This window comes from Rhipicephalus sanguineus, chromosome 2 (genome assembly GCF_013339695.2).
Source record: "Rhipicephalus sanguineus isolate Rsan-2018 chromosome 2, BIME_Rsan_1.4, whole genome shotgun sequence".
Classification (NCBI taxonomy): Eukaryota; Metazoa; Arthropoda; class Arachnida; order Ixodida; family Ixodidae; genus Rhipicephalus; species Rhipicephalus sanguineus.
Window position 1 is genome coordinate 144,575,342 of NC_051177.1, and position 18,595 is coordinate 144,593,936.

The 18,595-nt window shown below is 49.9% G+C and overlaps 1 protein-coding gene across 1 annotated transcript in view; it reads right to left on the reverse strand.

The window, feature by feature from the left end:
- Nucleotides 1–228: 228 nt before the first annotated feature.
- Nucleotides 229–18,595, reverse strand: part of LOC119381941 (solute carrier organic anion transporter family member 4A1) — a 30,124-nt gene continuing 11,757 nt past the window's right edge. Inside the window, exons 2-5 of the mRNA XM_037649690.1 lie at nt 16,588–16,687; nt 7,641–8,387; nt 1,646–1,770; nt 229–377 (exon numbers count right to left, since the gene is read on the reverse strand). Of these exons, the coding sequence (XP_037505618.1) occupies nt 229–377; nt 1,646–1,770; nt 7,641–8,387; nt 16,588–16,687 (1,121 nt within the window). The remainder of the gene's footprint in view (nt 378–1,645; nt 1,771–7,640; nt 8,388–16,587; nt 16,688–18,595) is intronic.

The following is an 18,595-nucleotide window of genomic DNA, read 5'->3' on the forward strand; positions in this document are numbered from 1 at the left end:
AGGACTCTTGTCCAGCTGGAATTAACATCCTCCTATACCTACGTCCATGGGTGTGTTAGCATATCACCGTTATTGAAATGCGATCACCATGGCCGGGAAACGAACCTGAGACCTTGAGCTCAGCCACTATGCTCATTAGTGAACGCTACGCCGCAAGCAATAAGCAGACGTGTGCCTCCAACGTCTTTCTAGGGGCGTTGTTTGTCGATGCACCGATGCCGTGACGTGTCATGCGCGGATCCTAGCCCTAAGCGCGAAAATGAGAGAGGCAACGTACGCGGAGACGTCGGTGGTGATGTCCACATAGTAGGACAACGTGTACCCGGCCACGATGAAGCCGAGTGCGGGACCAACGATGGCCATGCTGTTTAAGATGCCTGCACGCAATCGGCAGCGAACAAATGATGTCCACTTAAGTAAAACCTCGCAGCCTGCAATGCCCGTAGGAATATAGACCACCTTGCAGTGTGAATTCGCACCCGGCAATCTTAACAAAACAGAGTTTCGGCCACCGCTGGGCCAAAAAAAAAAGAACAGACGACGCACTACCACTACTCTGAACTGGTTGTCTCGTAGCGCATGCGCGCCCAGTGCGTTAGGGCTTCCCTCCTGACCTTCTGGTGCCGGAAGTGAGACCCCAATGCCACTGCCGGACCATGGGATTTTCAGAGGGACGATACACCTGGACGGCCGCACGGAGCTAACGACATGCCAGGAGCCCGTCTCCAGTGAGGAACAGAGGAAAGGCTGGAGCAGCTAGCTCCTGTGTCACTCTTCTGCGCTAAACCTGCTACGAGCCATGGTCGCCTGACTTCGCCGCCAGAGACTACAACAGCGGCAACCCAGGAAGAGGTGCTGTTTCCTGTCCGCAAAAATTGCCAGGTCATCCAGGCTGTCCTGAGCTACCTTGGGGACACCAGGATGAATAACCGGTTGTACACGGGCCTGCTGACCCCTCACCTAGACTAGAAACGCTGCTCTCACCTCCGTAGTTCTCTCCTACCATCCCATATTTTTCCAGGCTGTTCTCTTCCCTATCAGAGACGTTCAGCCGCTTTCATTCAAAGGCTCGCAAAAGTAGCGTCTCTTCCTTACCCCATTCCCACAACGTACATGGCGATTGACTCGTTAGAGCCATTACCGTGAGTGAGCCATGCTAAATAATCAAGGTAAAATACAATGTAACATACCAATGCCAGATAACAGCGTCTGCTATTGCTAACATTTGAAGCAGCGCAAAGACATATGTACAGTAAAAGGACACTGACGTCGTCTGTGTGCTCTGTCTTTTGCCTGTTCTTTTTTAATTCTAGTATGTCTTACTCACCGAACCACGCACTTTAGTCTCGCATTAGTTCTTTGTTGTTCATGCGAGCGCGTGAACACGTAAACCGCGGCAAACGGGAGGCATTATACCCACCGTGTGTTGTGAAACCGACCGCCATTAAGATGATCGAGATTCTGGGCAGGAGTGGACGTGAAACCACACGTGCAGCCATAGGCTCGTGCAGTGACAAGACAAACTTAGGCGAATCAAGATGACACTCGCAGTTACGCCCCATAAGCTAAGTGGAATGACGTTGGAGCTAGAGCTTCGCGCGTAGTTCAACCAAGCTGTAGGGCGTGTGTTATGCTAAATACGCACCGATATAAAGGCTTGACTTCCTCTTCTGCACGTTCTCGTCGATGTACGCGATAGTGACCGCGCTGATGGGCGTAGCACCGAGTCCGCTCAGCAGCTGCCCAAACATCATCATGAACCGGAAGTTTCTGCAAGCAAAGTGTATAGTACCAAGTCGTACACCATACATAACAGACTGTGCTATTTTCTGCGCACATTATACATACTACATCTACTTGATATCAGCACTGAAGAGCATTATCGAAAAAGCAATATTTACACCTCGTAACGAAAAATACATCAATCTCTGCTCGTCCTTCTGTGTTTTCCAACACGCACAGAGCGTACTGCGCGGGGATGGACAGCCACATTTAGATAGGAGCTAAATGAAAAAACACCCATGTATGTGATCGGAGTTAAGTGCACGCTTAAGTAAATCCTTGTAGCGAAAATCAATCCCGAATGCCACGTTTCGGCTTTGCCTCATAATTATATCATGGTTTCGGGAGCGTGTCGAATCGAAATTAAATACTCTTTGGTTCGGGTTTAAAGCACCACATTTTGGCTGCACAGTGATTTTGACTTTAGCGTGCTAAGCTGATACTGTTCATACGTATGGAAGCACACGCACGCAGGAAAAGACAAGGCAGGAAGAAGTGCTGACTGTGCCGTCTCTTCTAAAGTCTCTAGATTTTTTTCTCTTCTTTAGACTCGTCTTGTTTGTTTGCTTCCTTGCTTGCTTGTTTTATGTCTACCATGTGTAGCCATCCTAGTGAACAATGCATCACCAACTATCCTGCCAGCCAGCGTGCTATGAGCTGAAAGGCTTCAGGCAACACAGCTCAAGTGACTGCATACGTAAGTTCCCCAGGACTTGCATTTTGTAATTTTCCGTTTAATATCCTTTACGTTCCCAATCATGCGTTGTGTACAGCGCGTGCCACATCAAGATGTAGAATAAATAGGCACGTTGGCATATTGGAAACAACAATTGACGTTCTAGCATAAACATATCAGTGAATTTTAGTGAAGATGCTACTGCAGACATGCTCATAAAGGCGGCCATCTGCTCGACACTCCGGTTTGTGGCAATCTGTGCGGGCCTCTGACGCGTCCGTCACTGAACTCTATATTTCTCGCGTTTGTTTCCATTTCTAGCAACACTGATAACGGGTAGAATAACAGGAATTGATGTACATGTTCGAAGGGGGAAATTTTTTAGCCAGATCTGATAGGAATGTTAGCGAAAAACGACCGTCCAATATTGATTGGAATGAAACAAAGTGGAAAGCTCCGCAGAGTCTGTTCGGCAACAAAAACATAATTCGATGCATGCACAGTCAGTGTCCAAACCTTTGAGATGAGACCAAGACAGCAGACGGCCCTGAATGTGGATTTCCGGCAAGTTCTAAAACGCGTTAATAACATGTACTGTGCAGTTTGACCGAATAAAGTCACACATTGCTGGGAAATTCAAAGTTTTCTCAAACCTAGTGGTCTCTAAACTATTGATGCCGACTGCACACCTCATGTGACCCGGCAGTAATACATCTGGGGCAGAACGACTCCGAAAATCAATGACAAAAATTAGGCAGCTCCCACTCATTCTGGGAACCAATTTCATGCGAAGCAATCATCGAGTAGCAGCCTCTGCGGTATTTTTAGCTTTGAGCCCAGCGTTACAAGGCGGATCGACGTCTTTGTGTAAAGTGAGTAGCTTGGCGGATAGCGTGGGCTTGCCAGGCCCGTCGACTACACTGGCGTGTAAAGAGCAACTCATGGTCGGGCTTTAACAATGTCATTCACGTTACAGCAAAGACTTCACTTGCTTAGCAACGAAGTGCACGCTGCTGTGCGACGATCTCCATAACCTAAGAAATTATAAGGTAACTTGCATAGTTCACAAAATACTGTACACAAACTTTCCACTACCCAACACCAAATTCAACTTCCCGCGTGCAAATACCAGGAAAACAAGTCAGTTAAATTTAAGTCTTCCTCCCTGTAACAACCTTTATGGCGAACGATTGTTAGAATTCTTCGGAGCTGTAACCTGGAACACTGTGCCTTTAGAAATAAAAACTACGCGTAACTTCAACTTTTCTTGCAAACGCTTTTTCTTGTTTAATGAATTGTAATCACCGTTCCATACGTAGATTGTACATCGTTGAAACTACCAATGTAAAACCAATCGTTTTCGTGACCAATCATGTGCGTTGCTAACTTTTATGTATTTTCTCTATTGGACCAGCTACCAGCCACGTGGGCTATTGGTCCAAATATTATGCACCCATTTTTTGTATACACGTCTTAATAAACACATTTTGATTCGATTTGATTTGATTTGATTTGATTTGATTATAAGTAGCGGATCTCGGCGTATTCGAGCAACGTTTGTCTATATCTTGCTCAGTCACCGAAGATCATATGTATGCTTATCACAATGTTATAAAAGCGGATAGCCAACACTGCAACTACAATTGGAGTTGCACCGACATCACGCTTCTCGAGGGGCTTTTTCCAAAACTGTTTGAAGCACACACGTGGCTCTGCGGTAGAACACTTGACTGCCGTGCAGAATGCATGGCTTCGACTCAAGCTTGAATTATGAATTTTCATTGTCTCCATGGAGTTCTTTCTCTCATCGACAACGTCGCCTACTTCGGCACAGGACTTTCTGCGACACGGCCTCTTTAAAGCTGTCGCCTTAAGGTTTCCAAAGTATACTCCTGCTGACCCTGGTATAGACTGTGAATCACTTGGGGCGCATACCTGCATATCACGGGCCGCGGTATGCGCCACACGTTACAGGTGGAAAGGGTTTCATGACCTTTTACAGCGAAAGCTGTTATGAGATCATTTCAGCGGCCGTTTTTGGCGCCGTAGTTGTCCGCCGCCGCCGCCGCCGCCGCCGTCGGTGTCCGTAACCACTATCGCTCGAAATAAGAAAAAAAAACGAAATATGAAAAAAATTCCAGGATGGAACGAGGTTCGAACCTGGGCCCTCTGCGTGTTAGCCCAGTATCAACCTCTGAGCCATGCCGGTGCTTGAAACTGCTTTGCAAAAGACCCTATACAGGCTTCATGTCGGAAGGAACCACATTAGCATATGCAATACAGCGTGGTAGAAGAGTGAAACAAGCACCAAGCGTCGCACAACGCGAATTCTGTAACCAGGCGTCACACAATGCGAATTGCGCAAAGAGTAGGTTGTTGAATGCTTCCAACCCATTACAAAGGCCTCCGCCATAATTCTTCATCGTCATCAGGCACAGCATCAACAAAGTGCGCATAATGCCTTACATGCATTTAGCAGACACCACGGCTTTCCGTAGAATGACGAAAAATGGCATAGTGCCTGCTTCCCTACTTCTCAAAAATTACAATGATGTATAGCGTAGTGGGTTCCTCGCAAGAGCACTTGTATTGGTTGCCAAGGAAGCCCATAAGCGCATGATCCATTACATCAGGGTCTCAATAAATTTCTTCCCCCCTCCCCTCTCTCTCTCTCTCTTTCTCACGTAAACGTATGGTATATTGCATGGTGGGAGAGCGAAATAGCGACCGGCAATCACACAATGCGAATTATGTAACTGGTGAGCCGTTGAAAGCTTCCAACACTTTACAAAGGGCTGAGCCACACTTCTTCATCTTCATCAGTCGTCACGTCAAAAAAGTGCACATAATGGCTTACAGATGTGTAGCTGGTACCTCGTTTCTGCGCAGAATGATGAATAATGGCGTTGTAGGTGCTTCCCAACTTCACAAATAATGTGATTTATGACGTAGCGGGTACCTTGCTAGTTTACCTCTATTAGTAGCACCAAGAGAGTTTACAACGAGCTCTAGAAATGCTGTTCTTCAAGCTTTCGCTGTGACTGTGCTGCGATTTCCGCGCAGGCCTGGCGTTTTTTAACATGAAAGTGTTTTATGCCGGGATCCACCAAGACTTTACTGACGTATTTCTGTCACGGACATGGCGTTGTACAATGTACACGAACAGATGACAAAGAATAAACTACAAGAATAAGCTTCGTCGCCGGGAATCAAGCCCACGACCCCTAGCTCCTCAACGCGCGGCGCGAAACGACTCGGCCGCAAAGCTTACGTTCTTCAGCATACTAACGGCGAGCTATTTGTATAACCATTTACCGCTGGCGGTGCGCAGAGCTCGCAGGCACTTGTTTTCGTTATGACCAGCGAGATGGCACGAAGGGCGCGAAGGGCGCGCCTTAAAAGTCGTCGCCCCGCTCGCTGCGATGCGTACGCACCCCCACCTGTACTTAGCCCTATAGAGGGCGTGGTCGCCCGGTAGCGCGCTTATCTCGTGATGGGGGTGGTTTGTACGTCTTGTGCTTTCACCGCAAGTTTACGTTGACGTTACACAGTGCACGAAGGTCACCTCGCTCGCTGCAGCGGACGCGTTTGCTAAAGGAACGCGCGGCTCAAACACAAAGAAGTAACAACTGTGACAGTTCTTAGTTGGTGCTCCCTTTTGAAACTGAACTCATGCGGCAAATCATTTTTCTTGCTGCACTATCTGTTACGAAACGCTCTTGATGATTCCCATATTTGTAGACCAATCATACACAGTATAACGCTACCCAATAACCATCCATCGTACCCAGTATGCCGGTCAACTGTTACTACAATGAGGCCCGTTGTACAAGGAATTACCGTAGATTAAAGCATACTTGTTTGCGTATAGCATGCGCCAACAAAACATAGATATTTTATACTTAAAACGCCTTGCTGCCGATTCCATGTTCGGGCCACACCAGCTAGATTACTGGCTCGGGCCTGTGACGGGCCCGATCTGCGGTCGGGCCAGGCCGGGCCGGGTAGGTGAAATTTTTTCTCGGGTTCGGGCCGGCCCGGGTCTCGCTTTTGAGTCACCGGACCGGATTCGGGCGGGTAAACTTCAATGAGTGCCGGGCTCGGGCCGGGCCCGGGCCGGGAGTCACGGCCCGTGCAGTGCTCTAGTGGTTATCACTTCTCGCGCCCGCAAAGCTGGTGGCTGTCTGGATTCTAATCTCTCAAAGGGTGGCCGCTTGTTACTCTCTCGTTTATTGATCCCCGGGGCGCGATTACGTCTGTTTTCGTGCGGAGCTAAATTACACAAACGATGCCGCCGTGGTTGCGTTTTCTGTTTTGGCGACTCGAAAAAATTTGCTCCTTCTCGCTGGCGATAAGACGAAGGATTACTACAGCTTTTTCACCCGTTTTGCTTTCCGGACGGGCGTACAACCATACAGTTTTCTTCCGTGCGCTTACTCACGCAGTTCGAAACGCTTATGCTATGGAAGTGCGCGCCGGTTGCACTGCTGCTAGTGAGTCGAGCGGCGATCCTTCCGATGTGGTCTATTCCTCAAGTGTATGTTTGCATGTCTGCGAGCTACGTTAATTACAACGCATAATTTTTGTTTATAATAAATGGTATAAGGGGGGGGGGGTGTTCTTTTAGGATTTTGCTTGATGTTACTCACGAATGAACCATGTGTATGTAACAACGAAAATTATTTTTTTTGTAGAAAAATGGTCCGAGAGGGCCGCGGCGCTCTCTCGGACCTGGCCGCGGCCCTCTCGGACCGGCCGCGGCCCTCTCGGGCCAGGCCGCGGCCCTCTCGGACCCGCGGAAGTAGCTCGGGAGCAATGCCTCGAAGAGCACAATGCACGAGATTGACGTAATGGCCGCGTCGCGATGAAAGCTCGTCCTCCCTGCGTGGAGGGAGCCTCATCATCTCTGCAGGCATTTCATAAAGTTGTTCTCTCTCACTTAACGGTCACGCAAAAAAAATTTTAAACAGTTTTTTCTGAAATAGAATCGTCTGAAGGAATTAATTCAGCAATAAAAATTACAGATTTTTAGAGTGCATGTCACGAAAAATTCGGCCCTTAAGGGCTAAAGGGGTTAATCCTAAAGGGTGTAACATTCGAATTTGTTGCCATCGCATTCATTTTGCCCTCGCAGCGAAACTGTGACTTTTCGTCTTAGTTAAAAATTCTTAGTGCTGCGCACCTTATGCTTCCGGACCTCGTGCACGACGATACGGCATCAGCCATCGGGCACAAGTCGGTCTCGGCCTGCGACAGCTCATAAGCCGGCGAGAGGAAGTGGACAGCGGCCACGATCAGGTTGCCCAGTCCCAGCGTGGCGACGCCGTAGCCGATGAAACGCGGCTTGTTGCGGTGCGTGGCCAGGAAGGCCACGGGCAGCATGGTCAGGCAGCTGGCCACGTCGTTGCTGCTGAGGATCATGCCGCTCTCGTAGCTCATCAGCTGGTAGCGCCGTTCGAGCGTCGGCCGCACCACCATCATGACGCCGTTCATGGAGAAAGTGCGCGTGAACGAAACCAGGCAGAAGACGACGAGAGCGACGCGTGGCGTGCGATACTTCTGCAAGAAGTCCGGGTAGACGCCTAGGAGCCCGCACAGGGAGTCCCGCTTCTTCTTGAGCTCATCCTCCTCCTTCGTGGCTGGAGCGGTTGTGCGGTGGACTTCGTTCTTCGGTATCGAGACTTCACTCCCACTGACGGGAACGGACCTTTTCGCTTCTCGAAGCGAAGCCGGCTCTTCGCCGGTGTGCGGTGACTTGGCCGGCGTCTCGGTTCGCGTCTTTATTGGCGGCGTCTGGTTGAGGCAGTCTGGCACGGTCGTTGTAGATGGGCTCTTCGACTGCGGCTCTCGCAGCTGCAGCGGGCGCTGTAGTTGCACATCCTCGGACGATGTCACTCCAGCAACGGGTGACAATGCCGTACTGGAAGTTCTTCGTGCAAAAAGAAAGAGGGTGTGGTTACGTGTAATTAGGTGCGGCCAGCTTTCGTTTCTTTGCAGCCAATTTTAACACGACAGTATTTTTTGCCGGGGTACACCAAGATTTCAGTGACTTATTTTCGTCACGGAAATGACTCCGAAAAAATGCACACGATCAGATGGCAAATAAGAACTCAAGGAAAAAACATTTCCATGAACGGGAGTCCAACCCACGACCTGTCGGTCCGCGTCAACAGATGAGGGCATGCTATCCACAGCACCACCGCCACACACTCTGGGTGCTTTACAAACGCGCCTTTTAGATCTCATACTTTAACAGCGCTCTTGGTCGGCAAGGTGGTGTCAGGATAGCTAGGTTCGCTAGTTGTATCACAGTATGATATAAAACTTTTAGTGCAAGTAAACTTCTTCGTCCTGCGTCGTTTATTTGCGCTCAATATTTGATATCATAACGGGTGGTGTCGCCGTCTGGGAGCGGTAAAGTGAAGTAATGCATCACCACTGTGGCCTTCGCGATTAGCTCCTGCAACGCGTCGTTGCTACGCGTCCTTCCCATTCGGCGCGTTTCCAATAGCAGAAGTGCACTTTTGTCAGTGCCTTAACACACCGCGAGATGTCGACCTTAGCCCAAGCCTCGGCCTCGCTCATAGCATTCATCCATATTAAAAATAGCTCTGCGACGCCCGCCTGCCTCTGTAACACCGTGTTCCCCGCTCACGCTCGCCGCGAGAAAAATTGCGGTTGGGCTGGAGAAGAGACACGACGCGTGTTGCGTTTCCCTCTATTACAGTCCGGCTGTGGTGTTCTGTTTACTCTTTAACATACCGCGGAATGGCGACCTTAGTTGATGGCGGAATGGCGGAATGGCGACCTTAGTCACACCGCTTTTAGGGGCGAAGCTCCCTAAGGCGGCACCCGTTCGTCCCTCGTAGTCGTAGTAGTGCGTAACCAGTCGTAACGCTAGTACCAGATCTTGACCTCCAAGGTGGTGTCGGTGGGAGATTTTTCCTGTGCGTTGTTGAACAATAAAAAATTCGCAGCGTGCGCGTTAACTAAAAGCCGAATTCTTCTGTCTCTCATTCCCCATTAGCAGCTATTGGCATGTTTCAGTAGGAAACGCTAGTAGAAGTGTAAGTGTTAGCTAAAAGCCGACTTCTTCTGTCTCTCATTCCCATTAGCAGCCATTGTTTACCTCCAAGGTAGTGCCTGGTGAGATTTCTCCTGTGCGTGATTAAACAATAAAACTTTTGTTCAAAACGCCGTTGATTGATGAAATAAACCAACGAAAGACGCCAGATTTTCTAAAAGCAAAACGAAAGGACGCCGGATGTTTCTCAAGCAAAACGAAAAGACGCCAGCTGCTTAACGAAAGACGCCAGATGTTTTCTAAAGCAATGGTTTTCTAAACAATGAAAATTCACAGCGTACATGTAAAATTAAAGTGAGCTGCAAGTCGTCATAACTCATCGAACCTTTAGTATAAACGCGCCCGATCTCACGTCGGTGATGATGTACTGGGCAGAATTCACGGAAGATTCACGGTTTACCGATGAACCTCCGCAGCTTCGCCCACTCATCATCATTCACTCCGTGGATATGCTGTGATTTTTCTGATTACGCTCTCACCGTTAACTACTACAGCTACCACAAAGGTTTGTCTAATCGTTGATCATGGACGTTAGTCGTCGGGATGGAGATGTGTCACCTAGCGTCAACTTGGGGTGCATCCACGTTAAACGGTGCTATAGCTGCCAAACACCAGTGAACATTCAGCAAGCTTTCTTATATCAATGTAGAGTAATATTCAACTACTTTTGTAAGGGACACGTTTAACTTTCGTGTATTACCGATTCCTATGACGGAGGGATCAATCATGCTTTTTTTGGCAATATACAAGGGCTTCAGCAACGGCGAGAAGGAATTTTCGATCTGAGTCAGTACAGGCCTGGGCAGGACAGCATCTAGTGCCAAAAAATACACTGGTTCTCAAGCAAAAAAGTGCAAACAAGAATTGGCATATTTTTTCGTACTGTCATGTACCGCTGATCAAAACAGCCACCTGGAGTGCTATGCAGGATGGCCAGAGGTTTAGCGACCTCGGAATCTTTCCGAGCACTGGCGACACCACGTCTTGAACCAAGTAATAGTGCGGAAAGGTCAATCCAGCCCTCAGCGCGCGCTGTGTTCCATTGGTTACGATGAAACACGGCCGTCATAGTCAAGGGTGGTCCACAAAGTGGGGTGGTGTCTTCAACCAGCGGCATGTTCTTCATTTGTTGTCGTTCCACTGAGTGCAGAAGAGCACCCATGGAAGAAAAGTGTCCGAAATTACCACTAGGATATTTTGAAGAGGGACGGGTTGATTAAATTCATTTTGAAATCGTTCAAGTGTCTGCACTATATATTCCTTTACATAATGAGTAATGTGGCCTACAAGATAAACTTCAGCCGAGCGCCTTTCAACAGCGTGCGGCCGGAGCCAATCGCCGAGGCCACGTGTATAATCATGGTCGGCCTCTACCTGCTAACGCATTGCTCTGCCGGCACCCTCTTCGTCCTCTTCTTCATCGTCTGCTCGCTCCCCGAGCAAGTGCGCCCAGCTGATTAGCTAATAACCTAAGCGGTAGACCTAGATAATTAAGTGAGGACATGCTATGACCGAGCTAATTAAGCCGTCATGCTAAGACCGAGCTAATTACACCATGTCTTTCTAGAACATTCTAATTTAGCCGTGTCAAGCTGAGGCCTGACTAATTAAGACCAAACTAATTAAGACGACGCTAAGTATGAGCAAGCTAATTAAAAACAAACTAATTAGAACATATGTAAATAAGACAATAGTATTCGAATAACGCTGAATAAGACTATGCTATTTAGTTTCAATTAATTAAGGCATTGCTAATTAAGCATGTGTTAATTATGGTCGCCTATTCGAACCATACCATGTGATGCAGAACTATTGGACATCTCGATTAAGTCCTCACTAAATAAGACCACGGTAATTATTTCCATCAAAACTGAGACCGAGCTGACTCTGTCTTCACTCCGCAGCAGACGAGCAGACTGAGTAGACGTTGAGCCACGTAAAAACCTAGAAGCAGCTAGGTGATCCCAAGCTCCGCTGATGCTCTAGCCTTGCACAACTAGTGCTAGCTGACCAAATTTATACCGCAGCGGTGGCTACATGGCTGAGTATCCGCTTCCAATGCGGGAGGTACCGGGGTTCGATTCCCAGTGCCGACCGGAAGGCCGACCGGTTTTTTTTCTAATGGGAGAGGAGTACACCAACTGGCGCTCGGTTGTTCTTGGGTATTCATCTCGAAAGGTGGCCCCATAAGATTCTGAAAGGGCCTAGGCGCACCTTAACCCCACCACAGCCTTGGGAATTTTTTTTCTTAATGCATGGGAATAGTCGAGCATCTGCCGCTGCTGTGGGAGGCAAAGAATTGCTGCCGCCGGGTACCTACAGGTAAAATAGGTACAAGAGCACTTCCGGCCTGGTGCTCGGCAGAGCGAAGTACATAGTCGCTTGGGAAGGCAGCCACCCTGTGGGAAGATTGGCGGCATGGGACCGACTGACCTAAAAAAATAAGGTCATAGTCTTTTCTTATATGCAATGAAGCTGCTACTTAGCTTCCCGCCGAGTGAAACGCTTGGCAGTCACACCGGCACTATGACAGTCCTGAGGTTCAACTGGGGCCTTCTCAGATTGAACGAGTTGAATCCGAATTCGTGTGTCAGTCAGTTTAATTGACCGACGCCCACGGCAAGGACAGGGTCCGCCCACCACGTTTGCTCTTGCCGAGTAGCAGGGCTCACGCCGCAACGTCAGTGAGCGGCACGAGTCGCACACAGACACGTGCGCGTGCACTATACACACATGTCACGTGATGAAAGAACCCTTTCGACGAAGGCTCCGTGGGTGCTGCCATAATCCTCTTTAAATACGCGTGATCCCGCCAAAAATACACTATCGAGATGGCGTCACCGTCGTTACTCCGATGCAACAGGCCAGTAATGCAGTTATGCGATTTGCTGAACAGTGGCATATACTCGCCAGCGCCCGCATCATGTCGTTAGCGCCACCGTGCTGAATTCTGGCAGTGTCATTTGCTTTGACGATAGTATCATGCACTGGAGTCTGCGCAATCGGCGCCGTCAACAAAAGCCTAAACAAACTGCGTGGTGTTTAAGAAATGTCTTCTCACCTGCTCAAGCGCCATTTTTTCCGCGCTCCTCTGAGAAACCGGAGCTAACCACACAGGCTACGAACCACCTAAAGAGTCACCTACAGATTGCGGTGCCTTGTGTCATCGACGCAAGTTCTTTCTGAAAAGGGTCAAAGGGCCGTTTCTCATAAGAAACAAAAGGGGTTTACTTCAATGCGCTTCACTCTTGGCCGTGCGTCATCTGTATAACCCACAGAATACGAGTTTTCTTATAGCGTTTCAGTAGTACGTTTTGACGGGCTAGTTGGTTCACTGCTTAAACCGCACGAAAAGACCAGGACACAAGCAAAAAACACAGAGAGGTTCCGTCCGGGCCACGTCCGAAGAATAACAAAAATATTGAAGTCTGTGTGCTGCAGGAACGTAAGACTTTACTCCGACTGGCTAAGGGTGATTGTCTGAAGCGACCAGAACGTGCTCGTGGTGGATAATCGTCTCGCCGGTTAGAGAAAGGTATCTGCAAGCGCCGCTGAATTCCTGTGGCAACGTGCGAGAGGGGCTCTTCCTCAGAAGAGCAAGAAAAGGACGTCCGGCGCGGTGACCGTTGTCGAAAACGCCCTTCTGCCCTAGGACGTACAGAGTATTTGGAAAAAGGGCCGAAGTTTTCTTTCGAGCCGGCACCCAGACGCTCCGAGCTTCTCGCCGTGGTGAGACGAGTAGGGCAACGAGTTCCGGAAGAGCAACGTGAACGTGCCATCGGGGACGAAGTGGACTGCTTGCAACGCACCGCAAGTAAACAACCGTCAAAGAAAACCTTAAATGAAAGTGGTTAGTTCCGCGCTCGCGTTGTTCTCTGTGTTTTGTTGCTTCTGTCCTGGTTCTATTTCGCGCAATTTAAGAAGTCTTATAGCGTTCGATGACGAGGCGTGCTTGTCGCAGCTACTCTTGGCTGCCCTGTAATGTGGCTGCGCAGCGCATGGCCATAAAAAAATGCTCTGCAAAAAGAGGCTCAGTGGCACAGATTATCATTTTGTGACGCAGTGGCGTGACACGATGAATAACGGTCCCGCTCTCCCACGCCTGAGCCGTGCTACCTCGAAGGAGTTGACTATTCGGAGGCTCGCGATTAGTGTACCATAGTCCCTCAATAGCAATGCAAAAATATTGGAGGAATATCGCTGTACAGAGGGTATCTTCAATACACCGGTACGGTGGGGCGTGCTTGAACATGAAATTGTAGCACCATGCCGGTCTTGGCCAGCTGCCGCGCAAAGGAGGAAGAGGGCCGCGTGGCTCGTGATGCACCAGCCACGAGGTAGTCAGAACGTTCTGGGACTTTGGCTGGCTGGACGGCACGGCCAACGCTCCTCTTTGGCCTCTCGCCTTCTTATTTGGCCGTCCGCCTTTCTCGCCAATAATGAGCGACTACGGTACGTCTACGTCAGACACCGTCACGTCGCAACATTTAGTGACCACGGACACAAGGACAAGCGATTGGCGCTGCACCGCTGCCACCGAGCTTCGCAGCCATATTCCAGTCTGCTCAAGACTGGCAGCCACAATTTGACCCGCCGCTGCCTTCGTTCCGGTCCTTCCACGTCGAGTCATGGTCCGCGGAATTCGAGGCGGCCCTTGGAGCTCAACAACATTTGGCCCCAGGAGTTCATGTTCGAGGTCTTGAGTACCATCTCCCGCGTGACCTCAAACGCCGCTTAACCTACTTCTCATGACGCCCGCGCCCATGTGATGAGCTAAGGGACGCTGTGTTTCAGTTTTCCAGTGCTACGATGAAATGCACGGCTCTTGACGTCCCTGCAGGCCTCAGCTTTGACGTAGCCCACCTCTCAGTGGTCCTCGAGCGTTACGCTTCCGGCGCCCTGCTGCCACGACGAGGTGGGCAAACTTTCTTCGGGCCGCCGACTCACCTGGCGCATCACGCATACGTCATCCGACGTCCAGCCTTTAGATGAGGAGTCGATGTCTCTCGAGACCTCGATGAGCCTGACGACATCCATGCCTGCTAGCCCCGCGTACGATATCAAACTATGTGGCATGTCTCGCGTGTTCGCGGAAATCGCAGACAGCGCCCGAAGTGAGCCTACTGACACCTCATGCACAAGCGGCGAGTTTGCCACCAAGCCGCAAATTGACTGCCAACAGCGCACCAACTCTGCCGGTGGTCGAGCCGCACGCTTTTGACACGCTGACCACGCATGCAGACGATCATCATGCCACCCTCCGCAAAAGGTCTCCCGTGCCCGCTGCCCTAGGTGGTCCCGTATCCACATAAGCACCGTCCCATTACCTGGCACAGCTCGAGCCTCCTGCGAACCACGACTTGCTGCCGAACACCTCTGGGGACAGCGCCGATGTTGAAACCGCTCAGCGCTCTCCACATGACGTTCAACGACGCTGTGGTTTTCATCAGTACCGCTCAAGTCCACGGCTTTTCCTTCGGCACGCGACAGAGATGTACCAGGTCGGTGCCATCCATGTACACCACACGCTCGTGCTACCAACCGATCTCTATTCTACGCACCTGCCCACCGCCTCCTCTACTGTCCTTCGGAAGTCGCAGTGCGCGTTGGACAGCCTTTTTTCCGGCATGGCGTTCCAGCGACCATTGGCCTTTGTGCTCACTGCCCGCACCGCCGCAGTCAGCGTCAAGCTCTCACCGCGCTCACGCCTACGCCGATCACGCACCGCTTGCGACGACTGCCCCACGAGCCATCGCCAGCCTCCGCACCGTCCTCACTGGGCCATTTCTGTGTACGACCGCTGGTGTCCCGATGCTCGTGCCACAAGAACCTCGAAGTGTAAGCATCAATGCTGCCCGCAACATCTGTTCGGCGCGCTGTTCGCCCTCTCCGCGCCTCCCAGTGTCACCCGCCGGAACTGCCAGATAGCCTGTTTTTCACGATGACGACTCACCTTCCCGACGGACAACCCCGAACAGAGCGTAGGCAGAAATTTTTTTCGGGGGGAGGGGGGGGCACGCCCTTGATCGGACGTCGGGTCTGGGCAGGTAAAGTGTGGTCGAGTGCCATTCGTGCTCCGTAACACTGGCAGAAAAAATTTCGTGGGGGGGGGGGGCATGGGCCCGTGTGTGGCCCCGACCCCCCCCCCCTGGCTACGCCACTGCCACGAATGTCGCTGTGTACACAGTATATAGGTGACCTCTCTCGCCCTCAAAGTTTCTACAATGTCATTACGTTCGCCAGTGAGCGGACATTTTCGAAATCATCCGTCAGTCTAATTTTTTTTCTCTATCCGAGAGGCGAAGGCCCCTCGACAAGGCTGCTATGGAGACTATAATGCACTAGCCATGCGGCTTTGCCAAAACTGCTTCCGTCTGCCCATGTTTGTGCCACGCACAGCAGTGACGATTGTTGCGCGTATCCTTGTGGAACGAATGTTCCGTCAAGTACAAGCGGAGTTGCATGTATTTGTCGCACACTCTAAGCGCTTTCTCTCTCCTTTCGTACCAGCGAGTGCGCTGAAGCTACACGGGGATGGGGATGACAAGGGGCAAGATGAGTCTTCTTCGGCGCGCGCCATGACCTAGAGCCCTATTCTTTTTCTTCGAACGCGTGCCTTATTTTCAGTGTGATCGCGAGCGCACGCTCGGGTACGTGACGGCATGCCGCGGGGGCCGCAGTAACGATGCAGCTCACGACGCCCAAATCAGCCAATGGCCGAGGACGTTTGTTTATGGCCATTCATTTTGTGCAGGGAAGAGTCAACAATTTATAAGACACTTTGAAAAGTTCAATGGAAATTCCAGACCGCGTGCTGCGCTATAGTGTTTGGCTCGCGTGTTCTCAAGAGCAATTAAATACCGATCGGCAGCGTTTTCTGACCGTGCTGAAAAAGTGTTTCATGGCCCCTTTAATGTATAAAGTAGCTGTGCCTCACTTTTTCGTGGTGTCTTCCATGTTGGTCGGCCAGAAGCGTCAGACGGCCTTGCCCGCTTGCGCTGCTACCTCTGAAGGTGAACGTCGTGGTAGAGGTGGAGGAGGTTACGGGGCCGGAGGCACAGAACGATCTGGTGGCGAACAGGACACCTTCCTGCTTGTGCCTTCGTGGAGTTTGTCTGCGGGAGAGTCCGGCTGGTGGTGCGACCCTGCACATGCCGAGGAACGATGACTCGTGAAGTTACGACTGGTGTTTGGAAACTCGTTTCCGCAGAGTGCCTTGTACAGAACACTTTACCCATTAAGTAATTGATGATGATGTGTGTTAATTTGTAAACAGCCTTTCACGCACGTTCGTTATGCCATTAAGGGCACTGAAGCTGAGCATCACACGCAATGATGCAAATTTGCTTATAATGAAGCCGCACTAACAAAATGACACATTCGTTATCTGTAAGTTTTTATAAGTATGTATCTGTTGTTCTCTAGCAGCGTCGATGCATTTTTTTTCATGTTTAAGTTTGTTCGTCCTAACCAAGGATTTAATATATTCGTACATCGCGGTATTATAGATATCGCACTATACTACACAGCCTAAAAGTCACTGTTGCGTAAGCAAAGGATGGTACGTAAACCAGATTTGTTAAAAAACAAGTTACTCGCGGAAAGGCTTCTTTGAAGTTAGCATACATGGCTTTTTTGTGGCGTCACGGAGCTTACGGGCCCCGCCTCCTCTTGTCTAGTAAATCCAGTTTAAATGAATAAAAGTCGCATGTGCATTTGGATTTCGCCATAATATAAGCTTACAGGCTGCCATGGCATCTTGCATGCTGACGCCCAATACAGCCGAGTACAATGAAATTCGTATTTCATTGTATTCCAAAGAAACGGCGTAGTAGGTAAAAATTTTTGAATGAGTGCAACGTAGGGGAGGTGGAGGAGAGTAAATTCAGAGTAAAGCATAGTATAGTATAGCAAGTAAGTGGGAGAGGGAAGTGAAGGTGAGGCGGAGGGCAAGGAAGAAGGAAAAGAGGAAAGGAAGCATGCCCACGTATAGTATAATATATCAAGGGGTGGGGAAAGTGAGGGCGAGTAAGGAGTGATTTACGGGTGAGGAAAAAGAGGCGACAATAGGGTCAAGCATATCTATGTGTAACTTAGCAAATAAATGAGCGGGGATGGGAAGTGAGTGAGAGAAGTGATGTGACGGCGAGGAGGAAAAGGAGGAGAGAGAGGGCAAGCACAGCCATGTAGAATAGTATTGCTACGCTCTAGTTGCGGCGGAAGAGGAGAACAAGCAAGTTGGTAGCTGCTGCGGCCGAAAGTAAACAGCCGTACGCTTTGAGTTCCCTGTTTGTCATTTTATCTCGCGACAGACTGGTGGAGTGGGCTGGGTGTAGTATAGTATATAAAAGGGTAAAATTATGAAGTGAGGTGAGACGGAGAAAAGGAGGAGGGGAGAGGGTAAAGCATACCGGAACCATCTATGTATAGTTTAGCAAGAGGTGGAATGGGAAAGTGAGAGTGAGGAGAACGAAGAGGAAGCAGGGTATAGTATAGTTTAGCGAAGGCGAGTGGAGGAAGGAGACGAGTTGGAGGCTCCAGACATGCTAGGACAGGTCACCAAGCTCCGCTGTTTCCTCGGTTTTCGCACCACTATTCGCCGCGAGATCGGGCTACAGGTGGCAGCACCGTCGCCGCGCTAGTGTGGATAGGCGGTTGTTGGCGCGTATACAAACGTGCACAACAGCGCTTCGTTGTGAGCGATGTGACTTGATTTCCGGCAAACAAAATGCGTTGACTGCAGCTTTGTGCTAATATGTGCGCTCTTCATTCCCGAATTAATGCACGAAGCGCGCCGAACGTTACAATTACTTGTGAGAGAAGCGCATTCTGCCAACGAAACGGGTTGCTCGCCTTCGGCACAGTCGGCGTTTTCGCAATGGGTGACGTTTCTCGTTTTATTTGTACATGTTTAGCTTGTGTTCCACCTACTACGCACTGCTGTATCGCGCGACTGAAATAACTATTTACTTCTTGTCATTTGGATGCCCCTCAACAAAAAGAAAGCCCGTATTCCTGCACGATGAGTTGAAATAGGACTTTGTGCACTGCGT